The sequence below is a fragment of the Helobdella robusta genome (assembly GCF_000326865.2).
Source record: "Helobdella robusta unplaced genomic scaffold HELROscaffold_50, whole genome shotgun sequence".
Lineage (NCBI taxonomy): Eukaryota > Metazoa > Annelida > Clitellata > Rhynchobdellida > Glossiphoniidae > Helobdella > Helobdella robusta.
This window is the reverse complement of record NW_008705255.1, coordinates 205986-224424: the sequence shown is the minus strand read 5'-3', so window position 1 is coordinate 224424 and position 18439 is coordinate 205986. Positions and strand designations below refer to the sequence as shown.

At 34.7% G+C, this 18439-nt stretch overlaps 3 protein-coding genes across 3 annotated transcripts; 2 read left to right on the top strand and 1 right to left on the bottom strand.

Moving 5' to 3' along the window:
• Positions 1 to 416: 416 nt before the first annotated feature.
• On the top strand, positions 417 to 6265 carry HELRODRAFT_193427 (hypothetical protein; the record flags this gene model as incomplete). The annotated part of the gene is made up of 11 exons (XM_009027694.1): positions 417 to 506; positions 1287 to 1380; positions 2194 to 2285; positions 2559 to 2649; positions 3236 to 3478; positions 3764 to 4067; positions 4294 to 4496; positions 4908 to 4984; positions 5369 to 5447; positions 5747 to 5955; positions 6140 to 6265. The coding sequence occupies 11 exons, from the start codon at positions 417 to 419 to the stop codon at positions 6263 to 6265; spliced, it is 1608 nt and encodes a 535-aa protein (XP_009025942.1).
• A 1092-nt stretch (positions 6266 to 7357) lies between these two features.
• HELRODRAFT_178812 (hypothetical protein) lies at positions 7358 to 11786 on the bottom strand (the record flags this gene model as incomplete). The annotated part of the gene is made up of 6 exons (XM_009027693.1): positions 7358 to 7396; positions 7563 to 7663; positions 8339 to 8394; positions 10021 to 10105; positions 11169 to 11349; positions 11757 to 11786. The coding sequence occupies 6 exons, from the start codon at positions 11784 to 11786 to the stop codon at positions 7358 to 7360; spliced, it is 492 nt and encodes a 163-aa protein (XP_009025941.1).
• Positions 11787 to 16000: 4214 nt separating this feature from the next.
• On the top strand, positions 16001 to 17674 carry HELRODRAFT_178811 (hypothetical protein; the record flags this gene model as incomplete). The annotated part of the gene is made up of 3 exons (XM_009027692.1): positions 16001 to 16506; positions 17211 to 17360; positions 17518 to 17674. 3 exons carry the CDS (start codon positions 16001 to 16003, stop codon positions 17672 to 17674), a joined length of 813 nt encoding a protein of 270 aa, XP_009025940.1.
• Positions 17675 to 18439: the final 765 nt, after the last annotated feature.

Genomic DNA, 18439 nt, shown 5'->3' with positions numbered 1-18439 from the left:
TGATGCTGGTTGTGCTGCTGATGATGAGGATGGTGATGATGATGGTGATGATGATGGTTGTGTGGTGGTTGTTGTTATTGTTGATGATGGTGATAGTGGTGATGATGATGGTTGTTGATGATGATGATAGTGGTGATGGTAAATGATGTCTGTGTTGTTGTCGATGATGATGGTGATGATGGTGGTGATGATGATAATGATGTTTGTGTTGCTGCTGCTGATGATGATGGTGATAACGAAGTCATGAAAATGATGATTTCAATAACGATAATAATAATAAACAAAACTAGCAATAAAAACAAAATAAATAGCCGCGAAATATTTCCCCAAAACCATCCCAGCTCCAACTCATCCTACCGCCAAATGGCAACTTCACGAACGACGACTTTGTCGGCGTGGCTGAAGACTGTACCGGAATGGGCCGCGACGTTCAAATCGTCCGTGACCCGCCTGGGGTCATCATGCAGTGGCAGGGGGGTGTTGACCCGGGAGGGCAGTTATATAAGGTTTGGTGGAATTAATTCAGAGATGTATTTCTTTGATGTTAAACATCTTTCTTTCCTTGTTCCTTTTCTTTTCTTTCTTTCTTTCTTTCTTTCTTTCTTTCTTTCTTTATTTTTTTTTTTTTTCTTTCTCGTGCCTTATCTTTTCAAGGACATTAGCGACCATCGACCTCCCAAAAACCCGATCTTTAACACTTAGTAAGAATTGAAATATAGTGATACTCAACAAGTGACGCGAGGACTTCACGAATGGTATTCACTGTTGACTGCGATCTCCTTTCCCTGCGATCTTTCCAGTAGTTTTCAAATGTTAAACATGGCTCTTTGAGAAAAAATATTAGTAATCTTAATGAGGAATACAACGATTTTTCCGCTACAACTTCAATTACTTTTAATAATGTTATTAATTTTAGAAATGCAAAAGTTCTGCTATTACTATTTCCATTGTTGGTACTTCTGTTGCTGTTACTACTACTACTACTACTACTACTGCTACTACTACTGCTACTTCTGCTACTACTGCTACTACTACAAGTGCTTCTGTTACTATTACTACTACTGCTACTACAACTGCTGCTGCTACTACTGCTACTACTGCTGCTACTACTGCTGCTACTACTACTACTACTGCTTCTACTACTACTGCTACTACTACTTCTACTACTAGTACTATTACTATTACTAATACTACTACTACTACTACTACTACTACTACTACTACTACTACTACTACTACTACTACTACTACTACTGCTGCTGCTACTACTAATCAACCAAACTCAGGTGATCTTAACAGCCAGTGTTTCGGAGGTGATCGCAAATGGTCAAGTCATTCCGACTGCGAGTGCTACGTGTCAATATACAGTGAAGCTCGTTGGTCGGTTATCATGACGATGATGGTAGTGATGTTGTTGTTGATGATGATGATGACGATGATGGTAGTGATGATGATGATGACGACGATGATGATGATTATCACTTTTGTTTTTTCATACCCTCATTTTCATCTCAACTAACACTGATTTCAACATCATCATTGTCTTCATCGTCAAGTGAGCTTGAAATGATGAGTGAATATTTGAAATTTTGACTTAGCATAGCGTAACATAACAAAGTTTAATGTGGTTCAGTAGACTAGCATCTGTGTAAAGACCGCTATGAAAATTAACGTCTTAGTGTCCTAGCTCGCCTAGCTTGATTTTAAAATTGTCGACTGAATCCACTGAAAGACACATTCCCATTAAAACACTCCTCACTATTCATATAAATGACTTACTTCTCAGGCAAAACGAGTTGCTATATCAAATTTAAAAATTTTCTGAAAAAATGGTCTCTCTCTTTAAATTGAAATATTCAAATTAATTTGGAAATAATTCGACACGTCTCGTAGGTTTTTATTATTTTAATTATTTAATTGTTTCAACGTGTTTGAAATTAATTTTATCAACTTTCGATAGGTTTTTTAATTTTATAAATTAAATTCCATATATAAATAAATAACTGAATAAATATTTTATTTAAATAAAATTAATATTCACTAAATTGTAGATTAATAAAAAATTATAAAAAGATAAAATATTGAACTGGCATCAATGATTTTGATCAAATTTACTGATTGAAATTACCTTAACTGTCGTCTTACTTTTTAAATTTATTTACTTCTTATTATTAATTGTAATAATTTATGCAGACAAAACTCCGCCCACTATTGAATGTCCAGCTGATGTTGTACTGAGCACGTATGACAATCTTGTTGATGACGTCAGATGGGCACCACCAAAGGTATCTAATCAATATTCATGAACCATATCTATACATTCATCCATCTAACTATCTATCCATCTAACTATCTATCCATTCATCCATACACCCATCCATCTATCTATCTATCCATTCATCCATCCATCTATCTATCTATCTGTTCATCCATCCATACATCCTTCCATCCATCCATCTATCCATCCATCCATCCATCCATCTTTCCATCTACAGATCAGGGAAAATGTGGAGTTTACCCCTCCGACCTCTAACCCAGCCTGGGGTTCCTCTTTTAAGGTCGGGTCCACCCGCGTTGACTACATTGTGGCCGACACATCAGAATCCAAGTCTTCGTGCTCCTTCGAAGTTAAAGTCAATAAGATGTCTGGTTAGTAGACGTTCTTCAGTGGATAGATGGATGGATTGATGAATGAATGAATGAATGAATGAATGAATGAATGAATGAATGAATGAATGAATGAATGAATGAATGAATGAATGAATGAATGAATGAATGAATGAATGAATGAATGAATGAATGAATGAATGAATGAATGAATGAATGAATGAATGAATGAATGAATGAATGAATGAATGAATGAATGAATGAATGAATGAATGAATGAATGAATGAATGAATGAATGAATGAATGAATGAATGAATGAATGAATGAATAAATGAATGAAGGAACGAACGAACAAACAAATGACGGAAAATTATAAATGGATGAATAAACAATTTTTATCGATAAATAAATAATTTATAATTATAAGTTTATAATTCCTTCCTTCTCTGACTACTTTTCCATCACTTACGAAGTTCAGCCAACCATCCAACCAACCAACCATTCAACCAACCATCCAACCAACCATCCAACCAACCATCCAACCAACCATCCAACCAAATAGCCAACCAACCAACCACACATCAGATTTCATTCCAGCCGATAAACAGACCACGCCAAAAATCAAAGCCTGCTTCATCAGAGTCATCATTAATGGCCACTACAACTGCAGATATCTGAACGCAAACTCGTCCGATCTTAACACCAACCTATCCCTCGCAATCCCCACTCCCACGGATACAAATCCGGTTCTGAAATGTTCGACTGTCTGCAACGAGGGATACTCAGTGAATGGGACGTCTGAATACTACTGTTATGATGGAGCGTGGATTCCCGAGATGGATACCAGCGTGGAGAGATATCAATGTTTAAGTTAGTTCCTGGTTGGCTGAGTTATTTGTTGATTGTTCCTGATTGGCCAAGGTCATTGGTTCCTGATTGGCTAAAGTCCTTGGATTCTGATTGGCTGAAAAGTTCGATCAGTGGTCTCTGATTCGTTGTTAGCCTGCTTGAGAGATTTGTGACTTGCTTTCATTGCTTAAAGTTTGGACAAATGTTTGTTTAGTGAGTTAGTTAGATTTAAGATTATCTTCTTAATTCCTCACTAGCTCAATCGTTTTGTCATCCAGATAGCATTATTCTACTAACTCAATTCAGGAGTTACTCCAAAGACCCTCGTGGGAACTCAGGATGTCTACCTGACAGACAAATGCAGAGAAGCCATTGATCAGGACTTCACCCTCAACTGGAATGGCGGTCTCTACAAGAACACCTTCTACTCAGTCGGATTGAAGAAGAGGTTGAAGATCCAAGGCTGCAGTAAGAACGTGAAAACCTTCCAGAAGAGGAGTGAGAGAAGAGTGAAGAGGAAGACAAGAGAGACGTGGAAAAGAAAGAAGAGGCAGACGAGTGGGCACGATTATGATGTCCGTCTGATGTACCAACTGCTTGAATCTGTAAAGTTAGTGGTGTGTGTGTAGTTCGTTCGATTAAAAAAAACATCTCGCAAAGAGTGCCAGCCAAGCACCTTAACCAACAATAAACCAACGCGAAACACATCTAGAAGCTTTTTTAAAGCAATTTATCACAAATCTTCCAGACCCGCCCGGCATATTTGCCACCAAACCAACGCCCCACACACGAGTTTAAAAAACTTTTTAGCAGCAATTTTTGACGAATCTCAACAGACCGGAAAATAGAAATGCCTCTCAAGTGAGCATGAACCAAGCGATGACGAACGTCATTCTGGACCTCCACAGGGGCTTCACAAACATTCTGGTCAGCAACGCTAAAGACGGAGTGCAGAACGTTTTCGACCTCACATACGGAAATGGATTGAGTTTCTCTTACGGATGTGAACCCGGAGAAGTTGAGAGGAATGATAACTGTGGTTGGTGGTGATGGTGGTGTGGCTGGTGATAATGGTAGTGGTCACGTTGTCGGTGGTGATGATGATGTAGTTGGTGATGATGACGCTGATGATGATGTAGTTGACGATGATGGTGATGATGCAGTTGATGATGATGATGATGATGATGGTGATGATGGTGGTGATGATGATGGTGTGGTTGTTGATGATGATGATCCTGACGGTGGCTATGGTGATAGTAATGTGTTTTACGATGGTAATTTTCAGGATTGCTCTTTTGTTCATTCGTTTGAAGCTGAATAATTTTTTACCAAATTTGTTATTGAATTTTTGAATATATTATTTCACTCATTCATTCGTTCGTTCGTTTGTTCATTCATTTATTCATTCATTCGTTCATTCATTCATGCATTTATTCACTCACTTACCTAGTTCACTGCCCGCCCGGATCAATGCAGGCTGTCGACAGATGCATTGATTGCCCCGAGGGGACGTTCAACCCGGAAGATGTTTGTAGGGAGAAGGAATGAATGAATGAATAAATGAATGAATAAATGAATGAATAAATGAATGAATGAATGAATGAATAAATGAATGAATGAATAAATGAATGAATGAATGAATGAATGAATGAATGAATGAATGAATGAATGAATGAATGAATGAATGAATGAATGAATGAATGAATGAATGAATAAATGAATGAATAAATGAATGAATGAATAAATGAATGAATGAATGAATGAATGAATGAATGAATGAACGAATGAACAAACGAATAGATGATTGAGTGAGTGAATAAATGAATATATGGGTGAATAAATGAATGGATGAGTGATGAGCGAGTGAGTGAATCAGTGGACAAATAAAGAAATTAATTAAAAATTATTCAGTCTAGCGACTCGTGTCAACCCTGCCCTCCTAACCACAACTCGCCAGCGGGCTCATATGTCTGGTCCCAATGCTATCCAGGTGTGACCGTGGTGATGATGATGATGACGACGACGACGATGATGATGATAGTGATGGTGATATAGTTGATGATGATGATTGTGGTGGTGATGAGTTGGTTGTTGATGATGATGATAGTAGTGATGATGATATGGTTGTTGATGATGATGGTGATGACGGGCGATGCGATTATGATAATGATGGTGATAGTGGTGTCGCAGTTGATGAATATGATTATGGAAGTGATGATGATGATGACGACGAATTCATAACCCACCACATAATTTCACCACCATCAACAATCCCATCACCACCACAAGTGCAAGTGTCAGCCGAATCATGTCCAAGACCCTGCAAACTGGGGCTCGGGTTAGGGCTGGGTCTTGGTGGGGGTCTCCTCTTACTTCTAGCGCTCATCATAATTCTTCTCTTATATTGCCGGAAAAGGGCCCTTTGTTGTTGGAAAGGTCAAGGTCGCAAGGGGCAAGAGTTTGTCAATGGGACCCATTTTAATTCTAATTACAATGGGGTCTGTTTGAGTTTTTTTGGTTTACTTGTGTCATCCACACAATCATCATCACCACCACAATCCTCATCATCATCCTTATCATCATCATTTCTATCATCATTATCATCATTACTATCATAATCACCATCATCATCATCACCATGACCACCACCACAATTAACACCACCACCACCACCACCACCAGGTGAGCAGGGGAGATGATGATGATGATGGAGTAGCTGACAACGCAGGCAACGACCTTCCTGAGAACTCGGGCAACAGTTTGGATTACACCCGAAGAACTATCAACCGACTCGAAATGGACTGCTGAATGAATGGATGGATGGATGAATGGATGGATGGATGAATGCATGGATGAATGCATGAATGGACGGATAGGTGGATGGATGGATGGATGGATAGGTGGATGGATGGATGGATAGGTGGATGGATGGATGAATGGACGGACAAACGGACGGACGAATGAATGAATGAATAAATGAATGAATGAATGAACGACTGAATGAATGACCGAAGGAACGAACGGAACGAATGAATAAATGGAATGAAAGTGATGGAGTTAACAGCCAAACCAGAGAATGAATGAACAAGCTAATAAATAATTTGAAGCTTGAACAACTTAGAACAAAGCACTAAAAACTTCGAGTAATTTCTAACAGTAATTTTTCTCACAAATTAGATTAGATCGATTAACAGAGAGCATAATTTGTATATAAATGGTTAAAAAGAATGGATAAACGCCGTCTGCCAACAAAAACTAAATGAATGAATGGATGAATGAATGAATGGATGGATGAATGAATGGATGAATGAATGAATGTATGAATGATTGAATGAATGAATGATTGATCATCATCGTCCTCATCTTCTACTTCATCGTCTTTTTCATCTTCACCATCATCATCGTCGTCATCAGCTTCTTCTTCATCATCATCACTAACAACTTTTTCATCATCTTCACCACCATCATCTTCTTCATCATCGTCTTCATCTTCAGCTCCTTTATCAGCTTCATCCTTGTCATCTTTACCATCATCAACATCTTCTCATCGTAAAATTTTCCATGAGAAAAAAATGTTTAGTTCAATTTTCTGACACTAGTGCGGACTGGTTTTCATTTAATAATTTTATTTTGATAAACATAAATAACAAAACACAATTACACAGACACACACATCTCACACACAGTCACACACACACACACACACACACACAAGCAAAAGCACTACACAAAACTACACTGAATGTCAACCTCTCCTTGATTATCATAACAATAAATGATACGTTGTATATCATATTTATAAATATCAAAGTTAACCATGTATGATATATTTCAGGGTATGCATGCATTAATGTTTTTAGGTAGGCAAATAATTATGTATGTATCTGTATCTAGATATCCTCAAAACTTTGTGATATCAAATTGAATGTACCATATATCCTGTAGGGAATTATCGTGTAGTATTGATATATGATATATAATTATATATATCAATAAATGAAACTATTGGAAAAGTGGGAATTATGCCTTTGGTAAAAAACTTGTACATTTTTATATAAAAAAAAGCTTACAACTCCAAGTGACTTATTTTCAAAAATGTTCTTACGTCACAACCGTCACTGGCCCCAACAATAATTTTTGGTAAGGCCAGAGCGGTGTTTGCCATGCCCCCTAAACTCTCTGAGACATTTCCATACCCACACCCTCCTAATTGTTACGTAACATATGCATCTTTCCATATAGTGCTTAGAATCAACCTTATTTTCAACACAAAAATAGCTTTGTACAGCGGGGAAAAAGTTAAATTTCATATAAAAAAAACTTGGATGGGATTTGATTTTTTATTTGGAATACTCATTTTTAATGGAGAACATTTTGTGAGACATTACATTTGACAATTATTTACATTTCAGTGAAACATTAATTCTCAAATTTTTATCTGTCTATTTTAAACTGCCCACTTAGAATTAATATTACCTACCTTGGTAGGGTGTATAGGGTGTACACAATCCCCCCCCCTACTGTTATACCATGTACCTAGAGATAGGGCACATCCATGTAACACCTAAGGATGGTCTCCAACTAGGCCGAAAAAAACTTATTTCGAGTAAACATATTTTGGGTTATATTTTTTTATTTGTTAGTTTTCTTTATTAATTTTATTCTATTCTGTTTATGGTTGTTATAATCATATATTCATCTATCATCTTCATCATCATCATATATTCATCTATCATCTTCATCATGATCAGGTATCGTCACCACCATCGTCATTTTCATCACCACCATCATCATCTTTCAATCTTTTTTCACCATTTCGGCAAGTAATTTGAGTTAATTAAACAAATAAACTGAGCAAAAAATGTCACATTCGCCACTTACCTGTAAAGAATAAAGCGAATTTATACAAAATCTGAACCAACAGCTTTGTTTTCTCTCTTGAATTAAGAAAATAAATATGTGATTTTTCATCTTGTTGTGTTTTTCATAAATGAATTACAATGTTATAAACTGACTGAATGAATGAATGAATGAATGAATGAATGAATGAATGAATGAATGAATGAATGAATGAATGAATGAATGGATGAATGAATAGATGGATGAATGAATGAATAAAATGTTGACTGAATTGTTGACTGGATTGTTGAACGAATGAATGAGGATACAACAAGAGACCAAAAATAAATAAATTTTTAAACAAAAGAAGAAAATGAACTAATAAGATTTTGAATAAAACAGGCAATGAAATGAATACGTAGCTGACATTGTCAATTTGCATTAGATAAAAAACAGATAAGTTTGGTGAATGAGAAAATTCGTAGAACTCTCACTCACTCACTCACTCACTCACTCACTCACTCACTCACTCACTCACTCTCTATAATATATATAATTATATATATATAATTATATATATATAATTATATATATATATAATTATATATATATATATATAACTTATTAATTCATTCTTCCATTCATTTCATTCTTTTATTTATTAGCTGAAGTTCTGCAGAAATTTTTAGATTTTTTTGCTGTGTAGGTTTGTATAATGTCTACATTACATGTCTACATTCATTCATTCATTCGTTCGTTCGTTCATTCATTCTGTTCAACATTTATACATTTATTTATTTAATTATTCACTCATTTTTATTGTAATTCATTCTTACTTTCACCATCTTTCCATTCATTCATCAGAGATCAATTACAGATCGAATATGGTCGGCAAAAAACGTAAATTTACTTAATTAATCACACACTCAGTCATTCATTCGTTAACTCACTTATTCATCCACTACCTATCTTTCATTCATTCATTCATTCAACTCCTCAACCATCCATCCATCCATTCATTCATTCAACTCCTCAACCATCCATCCATTCATTCATTCAACTCCTCAACTATCCATCTATCCATCCATCCTGCATGCACTCATTCATTCATTCAACTCCTCAACCATCCATCCATCCACTCATTCACCAATCAGAGATCACAATCCATCATCCTGTGAACTGTTTCCTGTGCTATCCTGACCGACATTTCACTATCCCCACTGTAGCAGACGACCAGCAGGCAGGATCTCGTTTTCAGGATCACGCATCCCTCAGACTGCTTCTCACTTAGACCGGAACAGAACAAAACCGCGTTGTCAATCATCTTGCCGGGAATGTACCTGGTTCATTGATTGATTGATTGATTGGTTGATTAATTGATTGATTGATTGATTAGAAAGTTAACTGATTTATTAGTTGGTTGACTGGTTGGTTGGTTGATTAGTTGGCTCTTTGGTTGATTGGTTGAATAATTTGCTGGATAGTTGGTTGGTTGATTGATTGATTGATTAGAAAGTTAACAGATTTATTGGTTGGTTGGCTGATTGGTCTGTTGATTAGTTATTAGTTAGTTGATTGGTTGGTTGGTTGATTAGTTGGTTGTTTGATTCACTGATTGGTTGATTCACTGACTGAATGAATGAGTGAATAATTCAGTTAAACGAATGAATGGACAAACTTGTGAAAAAAAATTTTTTTGAAAATTTGAAAGAACCCCACCCGACCTTGGTAGTCCAGGGCCCAAATTGACGAACCTTTCCGCCAAACCCCCTGTTTTACCCTTGAAAAAATTCACAATGTCCTTGATGCCTAGAGTTGAGTGTGTAAGTATGTGTGTGTGTGTGTGTTTGTGTTTCTCTCTCTCTCTCTCTCTCTCTCTCTCTCTCTCTCTCTCTCTCTGTGTGTGTGTTTGTGTTTCTCTCTTTGTGTGTGTGTGTTTGTGTTTCTCTCTCTCTCTCTCCCTCTCTCTCTGTGTTTGTGTTTCTCTCTTTGTGTGTGTGTGTGTGTGTCTGTTGTTGCAGTTTGTTGATACCTCAGAAGATAAATTATATGACAATCTAAAAAAATAATCTCAAATCTTCACTGAAAAGAATTCATTTATGTCGAAATAACATTGTAAATGAATTTTCTGAATACGTGTACTTACAAATTAATGAAGGAGTATGCGTGTGTGTACCTGTGCGTGCGTGTGCGTGTGTGTGTTTATGTGTGTGTGCGTGTGTGTGTGTTTATGTGTGTGTGCGTGTGTGTGTGTTTGTGTGTATGCGCCTGTGTGTGTTTATGTGTGTGCCTGTGCGTGAGTGTGTGTGTGTATGTGTTCATACATTTTCACAGCTACTAATTCCTAACTTGATTGCAATACTGGTTATTAAGTTTTACGCGGATGTTACAGCTTAATTATAATTTAATTGCACGCTAAAGTGTTAAAATAAGGATGATGATGAAGGTTAGGATTATTATTATGATTAATATTATTAGTATTGTTGTTACTATTATTGTTATTTTGAGTGTGATTATTCAAATGATAAGGTTAAGACGATGACGCCAAAAAATTCTGGCTCGGATGAAGATGAGTGAGATGATGATAATGATGATGAGAATGATGATGATGATGATGGAAATGATAATAATGATGATGATGAGAATGATGATGGAGATGATGATGATGATGGAGATGATGATGAAGATGAGGATAAATTTGGAAAAATTAATGTTTACATCAACCTTCGCTTTTTGAATTATAAAACTCTTCTTATGACATCTTGTGACATAGACCACACATACTCACAAACACACACAATTACACACACGAACAAACAAACACACGAACACACACACACACCAATCACCGCCAACTCCATCCCACACTAACACGTGCTATCTAAACTTTGTCCTTCTGGAACAACGGCCCTGACCTTGCCATCAGGGTAGCTGATTGTCACGGCCAGAAATATGGACGGGGCCCCATTCATCATGTTCCTCAGTATGATGATGTCCCTTGCGTAGGGGTCTTCTTCGCCATCGGAATCTATCACCTCGAACCCAACTGCATCCTTAAACGTTGTTAAAGTTAAAAAAATATTTCTATATTTGAAAAGTTTTATTAAAATAATCCTAAGATATTTAAAATAATCCTAAAATATTTAAATATTTCCATACTTAAAAAGTTTTATTAAAATAATTCTAAAATAAAAAATACAAAAACTATTTCTGCTCGCGTTGGTTTACTTACAAACATATCGGCAAACACTTCATCATACGCATTATGCTTGCGTGTGTGTGTGTGTTTGTGTGTGTTTGTCTGAGTGTGTGTGAGTGTGAGAGTGTGTGTTTGTGTGTGGTGGTGTATGTGTGTGGTGTGTTGATAAATAACTAATTTAAGAAGTAATAGATAACAATTGACTACCAAATAAGCGAAATAACAAATATATTTGGAGCTATTAAATAAGACTCGACTCACCTTGCAGCATTTAAAAATCCCGCCACCCATCTTTTGTACAGTATGAATAAAAATGTATACAGGTATTAGTATAGCAATCCCTGATTATAACTCTACTATTTAATATAAATTATCAGTTTATCGTGTGATGAAATCAGCTAAAATTATATGTTATGTTGAAGAATTTATCATCCTTTAGGTCTAGTTGACTTGTCGAATTTATTCAGTTAATTAATTTATTTATTTAATCAATTTAAATAATCAAACGGATATTTCTAATTAGGTTTTATAGCTTATATTTGTTCAATTTATTTATTAAAGTTATTGAATTATCTCAGAGGCAAAAGTTAGGGAGAATTTTGCTTGGGTTATGACAAAATTGGGAAAAATTCATAGGCGAATTCGTAAATTTTTTACAGTTTAGTCACCAACGTTCAAATTTTTATACAGAAAGTTTAGATACAAAACAGAACTATTTAAACAATCACCTCCGAAATAATATTTATTAATATTCTATTAATTCAATTCAATATTTATATTTTAAAATAAATATCGAGAAATTTCATTTTCACGTGAGAATGTGTGTAGATAATCCAGAATTTTTTCACCGGTACATCACATCATCCTCTTTAGAATCGCGTTTGACTCGACTTTGTAACAATAGAGAGCATGCTTATAGTATTAATATATAGAATAAATACTATACGTTGTGTGTATATACATATATCTGTGTATATATATATATATATATTATATATATATATATGTGTGTGTGTGTGTGTCTGTGTGTGTGCGTGTGTATAAGGGAGTGTTAGAGAAGAGAGAAAAAGAAATGATGGATGAAAAAGAGAGAAAGAGAGTGTAGCGTTGAGGTTGATGATATTAAATTAATTTAACACGGGCAACCGTTAAATAAAACTCGTGATTGTGAAATGTAAATTCAATCGTTACTTTAAACGTTCCTAATATAGTTAGACGCATGAAATTAGATGCTAAAAGTTTGACAAAATGTAAAATTAACAAATTAACGAAAGGTATATCCAGATTTGAATGATGCAATCTATCAACCAGTTATAAAATCAAGTAATAATCAACCAGCTAATCAACCATGCAATCAAACTAAAATCAACAAATAAATGAATTTAATAAATTATTCAATCAATCAATCATTTAATCAATCAATCAATCAATCGACCAAACATAATCAATCATTCGATAAACCAGTCAACCAAGCATTATCAATCAGTCATTCAGTTAACCAATCAATCTATCTATCTATCAGCCAATCAATCAACTTATCAACCGGCCAACAGATACAAATCAGTGAACCAATCAATCATCTTCATCGGTTAGGTTGATGAAGAAAATTTGTAGCACAGAGCAGGAAATAGACAGGAGTGCAACAACGAGTTGATCCCCAAACAATGGAAGGTGCATCACGGATCGAGGAATGTGGAACATGATGACTCCACACATGAAGGCTGCGAGTGTTGTACATGCCGAGTCATTTTACGTATATTTATAGTATTTTTATAATATACCATTATTATTAACAACATTTATATAATCGCTAATAATAAAAATTTTATTTTTTTCTCAAGAAAGTTAATTAAAAGAGCATTATTCAAATCATAAACTTTTTTCCATCCTTGTGTATTTGTCACATAAAGACTTCTGCTTTGGCGGATCTAAGAAGGCCAGTGCCCCGCCCGTTGTGTGCAGTTTTTAATTAAAAATCAGTAAAAGTCATTTTTTGGCCTCTTCCCGTCAAAATTTAAATAATTTCAAAATTTAAACAATTTTAAAATTTTAAACAATTTCAAAATTCAAACAATTTCAAAATTTAAACAATTTCAAAGTTTAAACAATTTCAAAATTTTTTAAACTCTTTCAAAATTTAAACACTTTCAAAATTTTGGCCCCAATCAAAGTTGTCTAGATCCGGCAAAATCCATAATTACTATATAGAAATCTATAATTTGTTTGTAAGAACCAAGGGAGGTGAAACAAACATTAGCAATTGATTATAAAATAAAAATATCCATCACATTATGTGCTATTAGCCAAGATATTTTCCAAATAAACAAGAAACCAACCGGCCAGTAGCATGAGCAGCAATGCGATGCATTTCCACGCAATGGAGTACTTCCAATTTGAGAAGAGAATTTTCATGAAAATCATGTTGGCTGCCGTTAAACAAGCCAGACATACGATGCCGGCAGAGGTACAAACGCCAGGTAGGTTCCTTCCGAGGTACAGTGTGTACAGAGTGTATTGATAGGCGAAGAAGGAAAATATGTAGGGCACTGTCCATCTACCCTGAGCCATTTTTGGTGTTGATGATGATGCCCTTGGTGATGATGGCGATGATGATGATGTTAATAATGATGATGATGTTAATGATGATGATGTTAATGATGATGTTAATGATGATGATGATGTTGATGATGATGATGATGATGATGGTGTTAATGACGATGATGATTGGGACAATGATTGGGATGATTAGATTCTTGCCGATGTTGCTTAAGATTGCGATTGTGAATAGTGATAACGTTGTTGTAGGCGATGGAAGATAAAAATATTGTTACCGAGAAAGTTTCTTAAGAAATTTTGAACTTTTGTAAGTAACTTTGGCACTCTACAGGGAATGTTCTACTGGTTTACAAAAGTTGGCAAAAAGAAAATCTATCGGTAAGTTGGCCTGCTGGAATATCGATGCCCTCATGTGAATTAATTTTGAAAATTTTCGCCTGAACAGGCTACAAAATGCTCCAGGCTAATGACCACAACAATTTAACGACACTTGGCGACATTTATTCACTACTAATAAAGCCTGTAACAAAAACAAACTGAGGTGTTTATTTATTTTATAAAATTTAGTCGCTAGAGTATTTTATTTTAGAAACATTTTTTTTCATAATAAAGTTATTTTTGGATATATTTCGATTTTCAATATTATATTTATAATATTCTATAATATTAAATTAATTAACTTTATTTGTCATTCGTCTACAATGTGAGTTGTGTTCAACCGATTGTAAAAAAAGTTTGCAACTCATCTTTAAGGTATTTATTGATGTTTATTTATATGTTTACGTTATGTTACACATAGATAGACTATAGAGTAGCGTTTACTTACGCAACATATAATTATTAATTATTATATAATTATATTTAATAATTCTTGTTTAAAATATAATTATATTACTACTCATTACATCACCAAGTTATAGAGCAGAATTAATTGTAATAATGATGGCCTTTGATGACAACGAAAATTTGTTATACTTACGAAATTAATTCTAAAAAGTTTAACGAGCAGTGTACATTTACCTAGATGAGCATACAACCATTGTTAGTACAAATTGAAATTAAAATTAACCTCGTCGCTAACAAATAAAGAAATTATGTAATTTTTGTGTGATGGGATCCTGAGTTGTGCATGAATTAATGGTAACGAAAGAGTTATATATATGCTTTATATAAGCTTATATAAGATTTTTATATGTTATATATAGTTATATATGCTTTATATGCGATATAAACACTTAACAAAATAACATTCACATGAAACGCAATTATATTGTTGGATGAAACCATTGGTAATTACCTTAATCGGATTGAGGGTAATATTTTAGGCGCTGATGTACCGGCGATGTTATGTTTCAAGGCGGTTTTGCAGACTTCGTAATTTTCAAATTAGTAAAAAAAATTCAAATTGAAATTTCAAATTTTCAAGAAAGGTTCTTTAAATTAAGTTCTTGGCAATTTTTGTGTACATACACAACGGCACCACTAAAACGTATAAGGTTATATATACTTATAAATATATATATTATATTGTAATATTGTAAAAATATTACATATTGTAAAAATTATGGTCTATTACCAACAAATATATATATTATATTATATATATAATCTATTAAATACACGCCTCTAAATAAGAATTTTTAATCACCAAGCAACTGTTATTGCTTTTTTATTTTTATGTATAAAAATTCTTTGTAAATAGAGGTGTTTTTTCAATTCTTTTTTACTCGCTAAGTTGCATATAAAATGGTTTCGTTTTTGTCTGGCTGCTATGACATTTCAACCTTGAACCATTTAAAACATCTTTGATGACTAAATGTATTAACTGGATTTAGATTGCCTGAGTTATTTGCTGAGTCTCAAACGATTTCTAAAGAAATGAAAAAAAAGATTGATGCTTCTGAGAAGAATTATGAAAATTACTTGAACCTTTCACACTTCCAGTGAAAATGTATCAAAACAGTCCGGTTATGAAAAAAGGAAATTACTATGATACAAATAATCCGACGGGGGCAGTTAAAGTTTTTTGGTCACTTCACGCGGAAGAAATGGATGAAAAATCTAACAACTACTGGAAAGATTGCAGGGAGAAGAGATCGCGGTCAACAAGGAAATACATTCGTGAAGTCCTTGTGTCACTTGTTGAATATCACTACAAAGGCTGCCCCTGTTCCGACTGGTACTATCCGTACATCCAAGCACCGCCTGCCTCGGATTTTAAAAATTACAAATGGCCGGATAGCCCGATGACATTTTTGGGATCCGAGAAACTGGAAATGAAGGAGCCAACAGGAAGGTTGTTTGCACACAAGGAGGTGTTTAATTCCGGCAAAATTTTGACTTCTAACAGCATTGCAGGAACAATAGGCAGAAATGATACACAGAGGTTTGACTGCAGCCAGGCGTTAGTTGTCAGATTTGAAAACCCACAAATTAACAAAAGATTCGTCTTCCCGTCAGTTTTTCATGCAAAAGCCAAGATGCCTCCAGCAATCCTTTCCAAAAAGGATTTCCAGAAGCAACGAGACTGGAACAAAAAAATCAACCAAAAAAGAGGTGATTAGTTTTGTCATGACGAACTGTAAAAAAAAAGAATATTTGGTTGCCAGATCTTAAATTTCGACATAAACGCCAGGATGCAGTCTTATTTCTGTAAAGTATGTGGCGTATTTTCATGAAACTCTTCAGGAATTTAGAATTTAAACTTCTTTGTAGGACTTTTAACAAAACAACATCCCGCCGAAATAGTCAGTCTAAGTTTTCAAAAATTTATATAGAGATTTTGATCATTTAATCCTTAAACCTGAAAAATTTTTTATTGTTGGGGAACTTCAGCCCCAAAACTACCATCCGATTTACTCCTCTGATTAAATTTATTGTGACAATAATAAAATATTATCTTTATTAATAATAACACCATCCAAACAATTATATTCTCTGCCTAACCTAACATAGCTACTTGCATTAAAACGTACATTGTATCGATTTTAAATGCTTATCAGCATGTTGATAAGAACGATGACGATAATGAATATTATTATCATCATCATCATCATATTATTATTATTATTATTATTATTGTGTATATTATTATTATTATTATTGTGTATTATTATTATTATTATTATTATTGCTGGACGACTCTTGTGTTCGTGTCAGTTTTGGACTGAGACTCGGTTTACCCATTTTAACCGAGTATGTTTTTTTATGTGGGGCCAATGTGGAACCCCTGGGCTACCATGGTCTTTCGTGTCGATTGGGCCCTGGTAGACGGGCTCGACACTCGGCCATGAACGACTTTTTGGTCAGGTGCTTTCAGAGGGAGGGCAAACATACCCACAATTAAAAAACCCACGGGTCTTATGGAGGAAGGTAGCCTCAGGCCCGATGGGTACACTATTTCACCATGGACGCAGGGACGTTCCCTTGCTTGGGATGTTACGTTCCCTCACACCATGGCTGAAAGGTACATTAATCTTACCTCACAGGAGGCGGGTGCCGCTGCCTTAAGAGCCGCAGACTTTAAAAATTCAAAATATGCGGCTCCTGCAGAAAGCAAAATTTTTCAGCCAGTCTGCATTGAGACCTTTGGTCCACCGATGCTCAGACTCAGAGTTTTTTGAATGAACTCTGTAGCAGGATTGTAGAAGTATCTGGTGACCCATTAGATAGGAGTTATGTAAAACAATCCTTTTCTATTTTACTTCAAAAATATAATTCTTTCTGTATTTTGGATGGAGCGTTAAAATACCTGTCTGTGCAAAGCGTTTAACAGATTAAAGCTGAACCCGGATATGATTATTACTTCCCTATAGCTCTAATCAATTATGGGTTCATACATACATACATACGTACATACATACATACATACATACATACAGACATACATACATACATACATGCATACATACATACATACATACATACATACATACATACATACATACATACATACATACATACATACATACATACATACATACATACATACATACATACATACATACATACATTCATACATATTTGAAATAATTAATATATACATTGTAACGATCATGTTTTGAAGAGACACACACACGCATAAACACACACGTACACACATACATACATACATACGTACATACATACATACATACAGACATACATACATACATACATGCATACATACATACATACATACATACATACATACATACATACATACATACATACATACATACATACATACATCATACATACATACATACATACATACATACATACATACATACATACATACATACATACATACATACATACATACATACATACATACATACATACATACATACATACATACATACATACATACATACATACATACATACATACATACATACATACATACA